General features: G+C 49.3%; 1 protein-coding gene across 5 annotated transcripts; it reads right to left on the reverse strand.

The window, feature by feature from the left end:
- Nucleotides 1-827: 827 nt before the first annotated feature.
- On the reverse strand, nt 828-10,246 carry Tmem171 (transmembrane protein 171). Of its 5 annotated transcripts, none has more exons than XM_011244677.3 (5): nt 10,145-10,246; nt 9,398-9,857; nt 6,596-7,309; nt 2,940-3,075; nt 828-1,111 (listed from the first exon to the last, which is right to left on the reverse strand). In XM_011244677.3, exons 3-5 carry the CDS (start codon nt 7,230-7,232, stop codon nt 913-915), a joined length of 972 nt encoding a protein of 323 aa, XP_011242979.1. In that variant the 5' UTR covers nt 7,233-7,309; nt 9,398-9,857; nt 10,145-10,246; the 3' UTR covers nt 828-912. The 5 variants fall into 5 exon arrangements, with proteins under 5 accessions (XP_011242979.1, XP_011242978.1, NP_001360894.1 ...); XM_011244676.1 differs by having other exon boundaries at nt 10,104-10,156; NM_001373965.1 differs by lacking the exon at nt 10,145-10,246 and having other exon boundaries at nt 830-1,111; nt 9,398-9,434.
- Nucleotides 10,247-16,458: the final 6,212 nt, after the last annotated feature.

Here is a 16,458-nt window from a genome sequence, read left to right on the forward strand (position 1 = left end):
ACACACATACACATATAAGCACATATACACATACACACACATACATACACACAGAAACATGCATATACATAAATACACACATAAACACATATATACATACATACATACACATAAATACATATACACATACACACATATGCACACACATATACACACATACACACATATAAGCACATATACACATACACACACATACATACAGAAACATACATATACATACACACATAAACACATATACACATACATACATACATACATACACATAAGCACATGTACACATACACACACATATGCACACACACACATAAACACATATACACATACACACACATACATATACACAGAAACATACATATACATAAATACACACATAAACACATATACACATACATATAAATACATATACACATACACACATATGCACACACATATACACACATACACACACATAAACACATATACACATACACAGATACACACATACATATGCACACACACATATGCACACACATATGCACACACATATGCACACACATATGCACACACATATGCATACACATACACACATACACATTCACAGCTTCTTTGTTAGAAGTCCTGCGACCTTGAAGGCATCCATTAGCTTCTCTGAGCCTCAGGTTCCTTATCCACCGGTACAAACAAGGCCAGCAGCTCCCGGCATTGTAGGTCTCAATAGGCAAATCCTGATGGTGCCTGGCAGGATCATGCCCTACCTCCCTTGTGGTCTGAAGCACAGACAACAGGGTCTAACCCGAAACACTGCTCACTTCATTTTGATGCTAAAGCAGAAAAATGGGAACACAGCCAATGGTATGTATGTTTTATTAAAAAAAACAAATTAAATAAAATAGTAATCCATGATATATATAAAACTGTGCTTGAGTCCATAGCTCATGGCGGGGATGCATCAGAAGGGGCACCCAAGGGTGTGGCTGGGGCAGTTTCTTTTTCTTCATATCTAGGGGGCAGGTCCAGAGGAAGATGTCCAGTGTATGATCTCTCCGAGGATGAACCCTGCCCAGAAATGGTGTATATGAGCTCCTGTTCTCTCTCAGAGGCTGCTCCCTGGTTCTCAGGAGTTGGGGTCCTGCTGGAAAGAGAGAGAGCAAGATCATGAGGGGACCTGATGAAAATGTGTCAGCCCCTAAGCACTGGGCTTTTCTGAGTGTCCCAGGAGCTGAGTCTCCCAGGCTGAGGAGCTGTCTCCTGTATATTACTTTGTTGTTGCTGCTGTCATTGAGACAGGTTCTCTTTATGTAGTAGTCCCAGCTGGCCTAGAACTCACAGACATCTGCCCACCTCTGCCTCCCAAGTGCTGGGATTAAAGGCGTGCGCCTCCACACCTGCCTGTTCTGTTTTTTAAATCTGCTGTCCTTCCTTTCCCCGTATTTTTTCTTTTCAAAAATCTGTGTGAGACGTGGTGTGGGGGTGGGAGTGTATCATGGGCATGTGTAGAGGTTAGAGGACAGTTTTCAAGAGTTGGTTCTTCTACCATGTAGGTCCCCAGGATTGAACTCAGGTCGTTGGCTTGGCAGCAAACCCTTGGGCCCACTGAGCATCTTGCCAGCCCCTTATCCCTTATTTTTCTTAGAACTGGCTGGAACCTTAAGACAGCCTGATTCCTGTTGTCGCTGCCTTTGTCAGTGGAAAGGCTCTACATGGAAAGGCTCGCACATCATATGTGCCAGCACCGGGGAACACACAGTCACTGTCTTCTAAGGGGAATACAATAAGATATGTGAACATATGCAAACAGAGAATTAAAACCCTAAACCAAAAACCTTGATGGGAACACTGGTCACTGGAGAGGCTCCCACTGTGGGGGACTAAAGTTTCAATTCCACTCTGCTGCCGTCTTAGTGGGCTGTCTTAGATACACAATTCACCCCTCCTGAACCTCTGTTACTTTATAATATTCTGTTGATGGCAGTACCTCCCACCTAGGGTGACCATGAAAATCAGAAAATAACGTAAGCAAAGCCAGACCAGAGGTACACTACACTACAGCAGCTGCAACAGGGACTTATCTGAAGCCTCTAGACATTGGTTTTAGGTTTGGGGAAGTTTAATCATCGGAGGAAAAGAAATATAGCATTCATTATTAGATGTCTGTCCGCAATTGTCTAGTCTTTGTCAAGCTACACCAACATGTGCATTTAACACCCTGGTCCCCAACTCTCTATGTGACACTCACGAGCCTGCTCTGTCCTCTGCCCACCCCCTCCCCCCTCTAATTAGAGGATCTCTCCCTCTAATTTTGAGGCAAACAGGGAAGCTTCCTGCTCTTCTAGTACCTTGAGGAAGAGTTCATATCCTCTGGTCCCTTCACCAGGCTGAACACCCACTCTATATGAATGGTGAGGTTCTCTTCGATCCTCTGGGAGCTATTGAGTGATGGCAGCTATGGGCACCAAGTCCCTAGAGTCTATCTTTTAAGATAGCCAGGGCTACACAGAGAAGCCCTGTCTCTGGGTAGCATCTATCTCTCTTCAGTGTTCTTCAAAGCTCTGAGGCCCAGAGGAAGAAGGGGTCCAGCTGGGCCAGGTCAAGGCATTCTCCATTAGACTACTAAGATCCTTCTGGACATGTTGAAGGTCCTCTGGGGCCCTGGACCTCTCTGCCGTTGGAAGCATCAAAGCTCACAGAGCAGCGGCCTGCAGCCCTCGTTGCAGCTCCCAGGGGACAGTGCACAGATGGGTAGCTACAGGAATGATAAAGATGCTCAGAGGTTTCCTAGCAACTGCTCGTCACTCAGCCTCCAGTGCCCAAGGTTTCCCGGCTGAGTGTGAGCAGCGAGGCGGGATCTCAAACATGCCACCAGATACACCCAAGCCTTAAAAGTGACACTGGCCTGGATTCAGGCCTAGGCCTGGAATGACTACACACGCCGATTGGTGACAGTCAAAGGGACTTCTTACCCGTAGTTAAAAAGGCTGGAATAGGAAGGTGGGTTTTCAATCTGGTGCAGGCTGTTAGCCCCAGGGGATGGAGCCGCTGCTGAAGACTCAGGAAAGTAAGGTGGTGGAGGGGGCGGGAAGATTATCACTGAGTCACCTGTGGAAACACACAGCCACAAATTAGAAAACAAAGTCAAACACATTTAATGACGTCCATCTGGCCTCCCCCATAAAAGGCCGAAACACCCTTGAGTGCGCGGGGATGGAGAAGTGGACCTGCGACAGTTCCATGTCAAGTAAAACAGGCTGGGTTGGGAGGGGATGCTGTCTAACAGGTGTTTCTGTTCGGGGTGATGGGAAAGTTCTGGAAGCTGATGCTGGTGATAGTGTTGCAATATTTTGACTGTATTTGATAATATTACATTGTCATTTTTTGTTGTTTTGGTTTGTTTTTGTTTTTCCGAGACAGGGTTTCTTTGTGAAGCCTTGGCTATCTTATAGACCAGGCTAGTCCCAAACTCTGAGATCCACCTGCCTCTGCATCCTGAGTACTGGGATTAAAGGTATAAGACAGTATTGTATTGAACAGTTAAAATAGAGCTGGGTGGGTGAAAGAACGGGGATGGCTCAGTCAGTAAAGTACTAGCGTCAGAAGCAGGAGGAGCTGAGTTCAAGTCAATCCCTACACCCAGGTAAGACCCTGGGCAGATGGTGTGTGTCTGTAATTCCAGCTCTGGGGCAGTAAGTGGGAGGATTCTGGGGGTTTGTGGCTAGGCAGCCTAGTGAAATCAGCAAATCTTTGGTCACAGCTGGAATCCTCTTAAAAAATACGGTACATAGTGACTAACAAAGATACCCAACATCAACTTCTAGCCCACATGTGCACACACATGTGTGTAGGTGCAGGTGCATGTAGACTCACTGAACACAAACATGCATGCAAATTAAAAAGTTAAATGAGTACATTTTGTGTTGTTTTGTTTGAGACAGGGTCTCACTACATAGCCCTGGCTGACCTAGAACTTGCTGTGTAGACCAAGCTGATCTCAGACTCACAGAGATCCAACCCCCACCCCCACCCCCACCCCCGCCTCTTGAATGCTGGAATTAAAATATGTGGGATTAGAACTTGGCCCTAAACTAGTACATTTTGTGGTTCACACAGGTCACCACATTTTAAAATAAGCCGGCCTATAATTCAGAGCCCTGAGTTCTCCCAAGGCAATATAGGCTTGGCCTCTAACAAGCACGACTCAACTAAAGCGTCTGTGTAAGGCAAAATAGCACACTCTGGCAGATTCCTAGAGGTGTCTTCTGCTGAGAAAGTTCTTCTTGCTTTCTCGTGAGAGTCTTAATTCATCAGAAGCCAGCTGCTAGATAAAGTGCAGAGGTTGCTCAAATACGGTACCCATGGCAATGTGCCACGCCCCTCCTTCACCCTGGCTGCACAGGCACGATCAAACTAAAAGAAAGTTTGGGCTTGTATCTGCTCATTCTGAACAGAGCCCCTGTCTTCCACGGAAAAGGGACAAGAGACCAGAAACAAGCTCCAATTTGTCCCCGAATTCCAATCCCTTAGAATTCCAGCTCACGGCACTGCCACTGCAACCCAGCATGTTCCAGACAGGGAAAAGCACTTCTAACACAGGATTTGGGAAGGAAGGACTCTGATAAGCTGGCCCCACTCATTTGCTGGCGACCAAGCCAGCACGGCCCCGAGCAAACTCAGACTTCTCTGGCCTCAGCTCCTACAGCTGTCAGCTGCAGCTTAACGGCACCTGCCATGAAGGACAGAAAGGACAGGAAGTGGCCACTTGTGTCCAGTGTTTAAGCAAACTCTCCAGCCTCCAGCACCTGGGGAAGGTCCCTTCATGTCTATCACCAGCTAAGAGCATTTATTTGCCTGATGAAGAAACACTTCCAACTGGTGCTCTCTGTGCCTGGCCAGCCTCAGCCACTCCCCAGAGGCCACAGAGATGCCCAGAAAATGAATGACCTCTGTAGGAAACCCTGCTTTCCTACAAGGACCCTAACCGATTCATCATTGATGGAAACCTGACATACTGAGGAGAGATTCTCTTTGAATTCATCTAGTTGTTAGCTAGGGGGTGGCTGCAGAGATGGCTCAATGGGTTAGGAGCACATACTGCTCTTTCCGAGGCTCCAAGGTTAGTTCTCAGCACCAGCATCAGGCAGCTGCTCACAACTGCTTAAAACTCCAGTTCTAGGGGAGTCACCCTCTTCTGGCCTCAGGAACCCCTACTCGTGTGCGCATGTCCCTAAACACACACACACTTACTTAAAAATAAAATACATCTTAGCTGGGAGTAGTTAGTGGCACGCGCCTTTAATCCCAGCATTCAGGAGGCAGAGGCAGGCGGATCTCTGTGAAGTTGAGGTCAACCTGGTCTACAAAGTGAGTTCTGGGCCACCCAGAGCTGCAGAGTGAGACTGTGTCACAAACAAACAAGCAAGCAAGCAAAAGCAATAAATGAATGAATAAATCTTATTTTTAAAAAAGATCATAGTAAGTCTAGGAACTGGAACTGAATATTCCCTTTAACTCTATACTGCAGTGCAATGGGCTGTAAAGTAAGCCCACTGGGCATCTGATAACGTGCTTTCACCGAAAACAGGCCTCCTGATGCACGCTCACAGGTCCAAGAACATGTCTCCTTGTATCTCCCAAGGCACCTTCTAAGAGCACTTCCGTGGCTAGTGAAACAGAATCCCATCGGTGAATGCTGGGGAGGGCTCTCCGCACGAGCTAGGCTGCGTGCGGCTGTTCATCTGGCTAGCTGCTCCCTGCCTCTTGCTCATTTGTAACCTCGGGCCTCTCTTTCTTTCCATCTCACGTGGAGATGGTAAGTCTGCCTTGATGGGTCATGCTAAGCATGGCTGAATCTCAGACAGTAAGCTCTTTAACCCTAGAGTAGTGTTTGGCACAGAATTAGATCCTCTGTGAGCACTAGTTAGCATGAGACTTGCATTGTCTCTATAAACATTTATAGACACAAATAAGTGAGCTGGAGAGTTTGCTCTAGTTAAGGACAGTGCATTCTACAAACTCATCTGCTCGTCCCCTCCAAGCCTGGTACCTCGGGAGTCCCGAGACCCAGTGAGCTCATTCCCTTCGCCCATCACCAGTGAAGGGGCCAGAGGATGTCCCAAACATGAGCTGTGTCTTATCTATTTGTCCCTTCTATGTACCTCCACACTTTCAAGCTCAGGGGCCCTTATTACTCAACCTTTCTGTGTCTGAAGACAGTGAGGGGACCCCCAATAGTGTTCCTGAACTGAAACTGATGCTCCAGCCCAGCATGAGAAGGACCAGGGAGATGGAAATCACTTGGTTGGTCCCTAAGACAACAGAAGGCTCTAAAGCCACCTTTGTCCCCAGTCAGGGCCATACTCACTGCCTTAATTCGTCTGCTAAATGATAGTGTTGCTGGTGAGAGAAGAATTCCCACAGGGCATACCACAGGCAGGGACAGCAATGTGTGTGTGTGTGTGTGTGGTGGTGGTGGTGGTGGTGGTGGTGATAGGATATCTGTGTGCTCAAGTATGAGACAGAGGAATTGAGAAAAAGAATCTATACCAGCCCTAGAGAAGCACAGTAAAGTCTTAAAGCAACATCCACTGTGACTTGAGAAAGTGCACAAATGACAGACACTTACCTACAGTGATGTGGACAGGCTCCGTGCTGTGGGCGTGTCCACCTTCGACCTCAGAGGTATCTCGGCTTGAACTCAAGTTGTTTTTCTTCTTAACATGGGCCACCACAAAGAAACACAGTCCCACAAGCACAACCAAGGGCCCCATGATCTGCAGAGAAAGGAAGCCACAGATCTGGGGTTCTCCTTCTCCGGTGTTTGTCTCATTCAGTGGTTCCTGTGCCCAATCTGAGTCACATCCTGGCACCCAAATGCCCAGTATGCTAATGAGCATGCCACTGGTCAGAAACAAGAACCCAAAGATGAGACACTGGGCAAACTGGCGGCTCTCTCCACAGAAGAAGGATTGGTCAGGGTCCTGAAGGCCTTGCCGCTGTCGCTCCCGTAGATGCAGGCGTGCCCGGGACCGGGCCAGAATCACAGCCCCAAGGCCCACCACTGCACACGAAGGCCCAGCAATCTTCAGCACTATGCTGCAGTGTGAGAGGGGCTTATATTGGCATGCCTGGTACCCAAAGATGGAGAGCAGGACCCCAACACACAACAGAGCTGCACCGAAGACAAAGAGGAAGAAAATGAGCTTGCTGACATGCCGGTCCCTCTGGTCTCCATCTGGCTCAGCAGTTCCTACAGAAGACATGGCCAGAAAAGAAAAGGCCTCCTCGTTGTTCCCTGATGTGAAGAAATGTGTTTCCTTCCCTCCAGCAGTTGCAGGCTCTGCAAGCAATAATAAATGCAAAATTACCTTGAGCACAGGTATGTCTGACCAGTTCTGATCTCTTGCTGGCCATTGCAGAAATCACAGAGGGGTGACCTGTCAGGAGGCGGAACTTCGTGTCATTGGTCTACTGTAGAACAATGACTTGGCCTATGAGTCAGGTGAACTGGCATTCAAAGACTCCCAAATGTGTAATTTCATGAATATATCAAAAAAAAGAGGAAATTCAATTACCATGCTTCTGAGATAAGAAAATCTTTTTAAAAAATAAATAAAATGACTGGTGGTGTGGGTGTGGCTTTTCCTGTCCTGAGTCCTACAAACTCATTCCTCCAGCCCCCCCCCCCAAAAAAGGCAGATAAGGAAAGAGCAACAGGAATAGTTTCTGATCTACAACTGCCTAGAATGATGTCAGAACTGCTCTGAGCATCTTGGTAAATTTTTGTCCAATAACTAACTTTCCACTTCCTGTTTAAGACTCCAGCAACTTTTCATTTCCCACTCTATTGTAAGGCTCCCTCAGCACATGATCCAATGTCAGCAGTTTCGATAAAACAAAAAGATGGTTCGAAAAGACAGTGGGTTTGTGGACTTTTACTTTAATTCTGTCAAAATGTGATCCTTGTGGTTTCAAGAAGCAAACCCCGAGGCTGCCCGGACACCCCGCCCCTACTGGCAGCTCAGTTTCAGGACACTGGCATGACCTGAGAGGATCTGACCCAACAGGTGACGTCTAGCCCCATCGCCAAGGCGGACAGTGTCCTCAGGTAGGCGGACAGGTGGCAAGTGGCCGTCAGGCACCCTCCTCCACAGTGCCACCTACTTCCACAGAGGCCTAGACACAGTAAACAGAGAGTAGTTACAAAGCACAGAAGGCTAACAAAACTTGCTGGGAAACCAAAAGTGGAACTAAGTGAAAAAGCACCTTCCACGAGTCGACACAAGGTCACGGTGGCACACACCATTAATGGGAGACAGTGGTAGGAGGATCTCTAAGCTTGAGGCCAGCCTGATCTACAGAGTGAGTTCCAAGACAGCCAGAGCTACGTAATAGAGAGACCCTGTCTCAAAATAAAACAAAAACAAAAGAGTATTATTACCTGACCTCGCAAGCAATGGTTAAAGGGCATGCTGGTTCACACAGCACTGATCTTTGAACCATTGACCTTGCCTCAGTCTGGTAAATGGGAGTACAAGACCTCACTGTAGCTCTCACGAACACAATCCAAAGTCAGGAAGGACATAGTCAAACACAGAAAACTTTCAAACATATTCTGCCATTCACATTCATGATCCTCTGACGGAGCTCACAGCTGCAAGACCAAGATCATCTTGCCAGGCTCGTGGGTAAGGAAGGTGAGTTTGGGTGATGGAAGGAGATGGGTGACATTGCTGTCCTAGGAAGTGCTTTTCCCAGGGAGAGTGTGATAGAATCAGAAGGAAGTGGAGAAAAAAAAAAGAAGAAGAAGAAGAAGAAGAAGAAGACGCAGAGGAGTGAAGGATGCATTTCTCTCAAACTTGCAAAAGCCACATTTCATGGTGATGCTAAGATGGAAGACTTAAAGCATCCTGCTAATTTAAAACACATCTTCCCCCAATCACATAATCCCACCGCTGCTTTAACTCACTGGGTTTTTTTGGTGTCTTCAGCTTTGTAGCCAGTCGCTGAGCTTCACCTGTTTTAAGGCAAATTCTCAAACACCAACACAAAAACAGTAGAAGCACCGAACTAGATTTGTACTTTCTTTCACTCCAGGACACCTACTAGAACATGTTTGTCCCTGATCCAAACTAAGGCGAGGATCGCTTCAGCGGCCCCCTTAGGTGCGCTCAAAACACGGACACCCAGGGACAACCAAATAGATGGGAAATTATATACGAAGCCGAACTTTTTCTACTCTAAACTCAGTTTCCTCACAAAGCCAAATCTGCCCTACTAAACGCTCCTTTGCATATTCCAAAAGCCAGACCCAAATCAACGGCACATCTCTTCATCCAAAGCTCTGGAGGGTTGGCAAAGCAAGGCCTGGAGAGGAGAATGTCTTTGCGGGGACTCAGGAGCAGCTGCCTTTCGGGGAGCCCCTTACCTGCGCTGCTGGTCCTGGGACTCTCCGCCACACCCCTGGCTCCACGCACACCCTCTCTGCGCGTCCGGGCGCGGAGGGCGGGCCTCCTCCGTGTGCAGAGAGCCAGGCAGAGCCCGGCTCGCGGGTGCGGCGGCCGGGCAGGGCAGGGCAGGGCTGGCCGGTAGGATCTGGCCGCCACCGGGCGCTGCCCTCCTGAGGCACCGGCGCGCCGCTCCGGAGCACAGAACTAGGGTCAGCTTCGCGGCCCTGGGACCATAAGACTTGGCAGTGCAAGCGAGGGATCGACGTGGGGGGCGGGGGGGAGGCAGATGGGCACGCTCCACCAAGTTGTGGGTGCCAGCGAGTCCAGCTGGGGCTGCGTGAAGTGGCGACACGGAGGCGGGCATCTGAGAAAGGAGCTGGTCCCTTAGCAGCCTAGGTGCAGCGCTCCGGGAGGGGGAAGGGGCCGGCTGAGGAATACCTGAGCCCCGGGGAAGAGCAACAGGGAAAGTCGGGCCACAGTCCACGACCAAGCAGCCCCCCACCCTCAACCCCCGCCATTCTGCCGCCACTGCCAGTCCGAGGGCAGGTGGCCCTTCTACTATACTACTCTGAGACCTTGACGGGAGTCCCGGGACCTAGAACCTCGCAGGTAGTTTTCTACAAGAGGATAATGGGGACCCCCAGGAGTCCCTGAAGAGTGAGGCCGGGGACCTTGTATGCTAACCATTCAACATGATAGCCTAGCTCGTAGACTGAAGCTTATACCCAGCAAGTCCTGTAGTGGGTCACCCCTGTCCCTTCCTGGTCATATATATGCATGCAGCCCTCCTTTGCCATAAAGCACCCTTCCTGGAGCTCTGGAGATTAAACTGTTAACTCTCCCTGCCCTTGAACGGAGTGTCTGATGGGTTTGCTAATCCCCATGCTATTTGTAACCTGCCCCGTGACACTTGACAACTATCCAACTGTGCTAGTTTCCACACCAGAGGTCAGGCCACTGTGAGAGGTAAGTCAAGTGTGCTCTGGACCCAAACACAGAGGCACCCAGAGCTCTGGGGACTTTCCCACCCTTGCCTTTTCTCCCTAGCTTCCTGTCTCCTTGAAAGCCCATCCATTCTTGTTAGCTTCCTGATGGATGAGTTAGGCTTGGTAAGCAGAGGCAAAGAAAGGGGTCACGGTGGGGTCAAAAAGGTTTGGGGACTGGTGGAGTGGGAAGGGTAAGATGGGGGCTCACCAGGGAAGCACATAGCCATGGGGATGTGGTGGGCACACAGGTCTAGCGGGCCAGATGTGGGCTTTCTCACAGTCAGGGTGCTCTGAGCATGGGGTCTCTAACAAGGCAGACTTACATACTGGCTAATATCAGTATCCAGCACCCAGCTGGCTCTGCAGGGAGTTCCTGCCTTCATCTTCAGCCCATGGTCCCCTATTGTGTGTCTTCAGGTCTCTGGGAAGGTTGGGGTCATAAGTGGATGGGGACCTAGCAAACCAGTTCATTAGGTGAAGGAACCGAAAGCCCCACTATATCAGCTTATACGGCGCCAACAGCCAGATGTTCTGAAAGCAACATTCTCTGAGTTCGCCTGTCACCCAGAGAACACACATGCTGTGGACTTGGAAAATGCTTTTATTACATGGTCTTGTGATGCCGGGGGAGAGACCTGTACAGACCCATAAAGGAACTGACCCAAGGACATTGCAGTTATCCGTGTCTTGGGTGGGGATATCTTGGTCAAAGTGTCAAGATATACCAATCATGCTCTGGAAGGGCACCAAGATATGCCCAGTTCATGGGTGGTGGACTAACAGCGGCTATTGCACAACAGCGGCAAGCCCTGAGCTTTCTAAGAACTCAGGCCTTCACATAGGATTAGCCCCCTCTGACCCAGGCCTGCTAACAGCTCTGCACTGTGTTAGATGGGTTCCGTGTCCACTGCCCACCACTCTTCCCTTCCCTTTTATTTGAAAGTCAGTCTCTGGCTGAGTCCTGTGTGGGCCTGTTGATACAGCTGCCCCTCTGGTGCCACATGACTGCGGGCTCGCCACCCATGACAGACTTGAATGTCCTGGCACCAAGGACAATCAGATTAGCTTCCCCTTGGAATAGCCACTGTTTGTGTCTTTTGGAGCCAGCTTGACTATATCAAAGCCTTGGAAACTGATTATCTGTCAAGAATGGCTTCAAGGTGCTGTCTTCAGATCAGGCCTAGTCTTGGGAGAGAGGTGGGAGGGGCAGCATGATCTAAGGCTAGGACTCTTCCCCAGCCGTTAGGTGATGAGAAAACATACATCCAGATGAAACATTGAAAAACAGAATCATACTAAGATTTTAAAACTGCATGAAGCCAGGCATGATAGTGAAAGCCTATAATCCTAGCACTTGGGAAACTGAGAATCATGAGTTCAAGGATAGCCTTGGCTACGTAACAAGTTCCAGGTTTGCCTGGTCTATGTACTGAGACTCTATCACGTAAAACAAAATGATACCGAACAAAATTTGGATCCACCCAGATCCATCCAGTCCCTGAATACAAAAGAGTAAAACAGAAGCGAACATTCATGGATTCACCCGCAAATATTTACTTAGCGTTTATAAAATTCAATGGGGAGACAAAGATTAAGAAAGCTAAGGAGAAGAACACATGAGGGGGGGCTGGAGGGGGCTCTTCTTCATGGTGTGAGTGCCGGAGGTGTCTACACAGGTGGCAACGTGACACAAACTTGATGGGAATGAGGAAGCCACCACTGTCTATTATTGTATAACAAACAGCCCCGGAACTGAAGCTGCTCTCCCACTTACTGCCTCCCACAGTTCCTAAGGATCATAAAGACGGTCAGCTTCTGGGAGTGGCGAAACTGGATGGTTCTGGATTGGGGTCTCTCTCAAGGCTGCAGTCACACTGCAGGGGTGGGGGTGGGGGGCAGAGTGGCAGGGGCTGGGGGCGGGGGCAGCTTCAAGGTGGCTCACATCGCTGTTGCCAAGAATCACTCATTTCAGAGAAATGAAAGTATGCCCTCAGAAAGCAGCAGCTGGCTGTCCCTGCAGAGGAGCAGAAGACATGGAGCGTCTCCCGGAGTCACCTCTGCGATTCCACCATCTTCCTCCACTTCGTTCCAGTCCTCAGGATTGAGCCACTAAACCAAGGGGAAGAGAATTAGGTTTCACATCACAGGATCTGTGAACAAGTTTTATAATATGAGAACGGAAGGAAAGAATACTTTAGGCAGGGATAACAGCAGCAGTGTGAGAGCTAAAGAAATGGCTTAGCACTCTTCCGGAGGACACAGAGGAAAGGTTCAGTTCCCAGGACTCACACTGGGCAGCCCATGACTACTTGTAACTCTAATTCCAGGGGATCTGATACCCTCTTCTGGCCTCTGCAGGCACCAGACACAGGCGGTAGATACACACATGAGCACACGCACATAAATAAAGTAGAAATACACCTTCTAAGCAATAAGGGAACAGAGAGATGGGTCAGCCATTAGTAGCACTTGCAGAGGTCCCAGGTTCAACTCCTAAGGCCTTTATGGCAGCTCACAACTGCCCATAACTGGTTTCAGGGGATTCAATGCCTTCTTCTGGCCTCTGCCGGCACCAGACACACAGCTGACGCACAGACCTACATTAAGGCAAAATACTCATACGTATATACATTCTTTTAACTTAGTTAATTTAAAGGGGGCGGGGAGCTAGGCATGGTGGAACTCGGAAGTACTCAGAAGGCAGAGGCAGGCAGATCTCTCTGGGTTTGAAGCCAACTTGGTCTGCAAAGCAAGTTTCAGGACAGCTAGGTCTCTGTGACACAGAGAAACCCTGTCTGGAAAAACAACATAAAAAGCTCCCCACCACCACCAGCAGCAAACAAAAACCACAAGCAGAAAAGCTCTGAGGTAGCATTTGCTGTTTGGAGACAAGCAGGAGGTCAGGGTGATGGAAGTAGGTGAGCTAAGGGGTCAGGATGGTAGAAGAGAAGATGCACGGGACACAAACTGAGAGCTGGACAACAAACCCTGACCAAGCAGAGCCAGGAGGGGCTGGGCAACACCAGGACCTGGGAAGAGGGAAAGCCTGCCAGGTTCTCTGAAGATCACTGTGAGCAGTCTCAGTGGAGGGGACTCCCTGGGCTGGCTTTTGAGCTTAGTGTACAATCTCATTCTATTGATTGATTGGTTGGTTGATTTATAGATGGGTTCTTGTGGGCAGGTCTGGAGCATTTAAGTTATAGGATTGAGTGATCCTCCTGCCTTAGCCTTCTAAAAAGCTAGGGCTGTTGATTCATTCGTTTACTTAATATTTTATTTAATTTAAATGTAATGCTGGATAACAGTCTCAGGGTCTTCTCATACTAGGCAAGTGCTCTAACCTGAGCCACCCACAGCGGCCGGAGGTGTTAGATCCACCAGAGTTACAGATGGTTGTGAGCCACCCAACCTGGACCCTGGGAACTGTGCGTGTTTCAACCTTTCACCCGAGACTCCCAGATCCTCCTCTGAAGCTGCCTTGCCCAATCCAACAGCCCAGCTCCGCAGCAGATGCTGCCGGAATTCCTCGGGGCATTTTTTTAAATTTCTCCTCAATCCAGGAGACATGGGTAGAGGTTGACTGACCAGCAAGTTAGAATTTAAGGTTCAGGCTGAGTACCTCAAATGATCCTTAAACAAAGGCAACCCTTTGCAGTCATTTTACAGCCTGGGTGGTGCTGTTGATCTCACGTGGCTGATAACAGCTCTGCCTGAGCGCCTGGTAGCCAGGACTGTGGAATGCAAGCATTTGTTTCAGGAAGAAAGATTGCCTGGAGCACTTGAGGTTTTACTGTGGACATTTCTGCACTTTGTCAGGGGAGAGACACCCTCAACGTACACAGCACACACGTAGTGGCCTCGACTTCTGCGCTGAGGGTTAGAAGAAACCAATCTGTTGCATGCAGAGCCTGAAAGTAAAATGGTGGTTTCCTGGCATCTTGTTCAACTCTGCTGCCTACTGGACCCCAAAGAATGGATGACTTCTTTCCAGCATGTAAAATGGGCATCAGATAGTCTGAATGTTGATTCGCCTTTGCCACCTTACTAATTGCAAGTCTAGGGCAAGTAACAACTTCCCTGTGCTTCTCAGCTCTCCTCCATCTGATGGGAATAACAAGACCTACCAGAAAAGCTAAGTCGACGCCAGGTGGAGGCTATCAACTAATGGCTTTCTTGATAAGCTCCCTCGTTACTCAGGAGAGATGAGGATGCTCCTAGAGATGAAATGAGATCACGGTGATTCTCATGGCCTGATGGCAGTGGTTTGAGCTAATTCCTACTGCAGCCCTCCCTGTCCCTTCTGGGGTGGATTGAGAGGTATGCCTCAGGTGGTTGAGAGACCAGCATGTCTACACAGTCACCCTGTGTTATCTGTCCTATGTCTCCACCCCGGCGCTATCTACATTTATAACACTTGTAAAAGGTGTCCAGCTGCTGCTGGTTTGCCCTGGGGGACTTGTGACCTTTCAGAGGTGATCTTCCAGCCAGGCCATGGCCAGGGCTCAGGCTCTACCTGCCCCACTTCTCCCTGGTCCTTCCCTGTTGGTTGCAACCCAGTCTCTGGATTCTCTGTCCAGCCCCTCCACTCCTTGGTGACCACTGTTGACTCCAAGATGGAGTCAAATCAGTTTACTATGCTCTGAAATTACAGCCCAGTAAAGTAAAACTAGTCTTACCCTGGTCCCTGCCTCCTTTAGAGAGACTGTGGGCAATGTGCTGGCCGATAGAATCCTTCTGAGTTTACCTGTATAAGTAACTTGCCTGTTTTAGGACCAGACAGCGCTTGTGTGAGGCGCTTAGGAATAGCTCTCACCACGGCCTGATCCAAAGACCTAGGTGGGATGTCCTGCCTTCCCAAAGTGCTGCACAATGCAGGCCACAGGGCTGGTGGGTTTAGGGCTCTTCCCAGGTGTGGCTGGAAGCCCTCTTCTCCACAGTAACTTCTGGCCTAAAAAAAAAAAATTCTCTTTTAAAGTAATAAGAGTCTAACACCTGAGATCTGGGAGGGTTTGATAAATAAGAAGGCAGCTTGGCAGGAAGCCAGCCCCTGAGTGCCCCACATTTTAACAAAAGGCTTTTTGTGGAAGCCACAGACTCCAGGTAGAGCCGGGGCTGGAGCCTTTCTTTATCGAATCAGCAAGAAGGGTTGTTTTTTGACCTCTCTCGTAAGGTTGCTGAAATCGGTAAGAGTCCGAGGAGAAGGACCAGATGTCCTATGTGCTGCGTATGATCCGATCTGGGAGACACAATGAATTCTCACAGTAGCTCCCTCTACCCACGGCCAGCTGAGGCTGGTCCCCTGCAGAGGTGTGAATGTCTTGTGTGTGCTCAGAGTCCTAAGAAGTGGGTACAGCTGGGATTGTCCCGTCCTGTCCCGCAGGTGCAGGCAGGTGGCCACCTGTTATGTGCCTCCCAGATGCACTGCTCTGTCCAGGACCCTCTGCCTCCACCTGGAAGCAGCCATGACTATTAATCAGCTTTGAGTCAGATGAGGACAAACTAACAGACTCCCATTCATCCTTTACCCATTCCGGCTGGGTGTTCTTTCCCAGTGAGGCCTTCTAATCTAATGAGCCCCGGCACCTTTGCCACCTGTGACTTTGTATTTGCAGATGAACATCTGTTTTGCACTCAAGGCCCTTACCAGAGCTGTGATTGTTTATTCTCTTGTTCACTGTTACCCCCCACACCCCCGTGGGGTCACCTCCTGCCCTGCACCATTGCCGTTGGTGTTCTGGAGCTTCTTGGTTTCTAGCATCTGGCTGGTCCCTGGCACTCCAAATCCCACCTTCATCCTGCTCCTCTTTCGCCTCTATATGGTGGCCCACCAGGAACCCAAGCCTTGTTATCCAAGTCCTCTGTGTGCCTCAGTTTCTCCTGCCAAACGGAGGCTGCTGCTGCATCAGCCTGGCTCCCCACATACCCAGCCATTCCCGATGCTTCTGCTGCCCTGCGTTCACGCGCACCTCTCTGTTGCTTCACCTTCAGTTGCCTCTCATCTAGTTCGCATCCCGTTCTGTGGCCCATCAGTTCAAGCTTTTTCCTTGTGACCT

Source organism: Mus musculus, chromosome 13 (assembly GCF_000001635.26).
Source record: "Mus musculus strain C57BL/6J chromosome 13, GRCm38.p6 C57BL/6J".
Lineage (NCBI taxonomy): Eukaryota > Metazoa > Chordata > Mammalia > Rodentia > Muridae > Mus > Mus musculus.

What these genes read in the sequence shown, in the direction of transcription:
- Tmem171 (XM_011244677.3), bottom strand. Translation starts at nt 7,232, where the DNA reads ATGTCTTCTGTAGGAACTGCTGAGCCAGATGGAGACCAGAGGGACCGG. An exon ending in GCCTGTCCACATCACTGTAG is followed by an intron (nt 3,076 to 6,595) that starts GTAAGTGTCTGT and finishes GTGTTTCCACAG; the next exon opens with GTGACTCAGTGATAATCTTC. An exon ending in TCCAGCCTTTTTAACTACGG is followed by an intron (nt 1,112 to 2,939) that starts GTAAGAAGTCCC and finishes CTCTCTTTCCAG; the next exon opens with CAGGACCCCAACTCCTGAGA.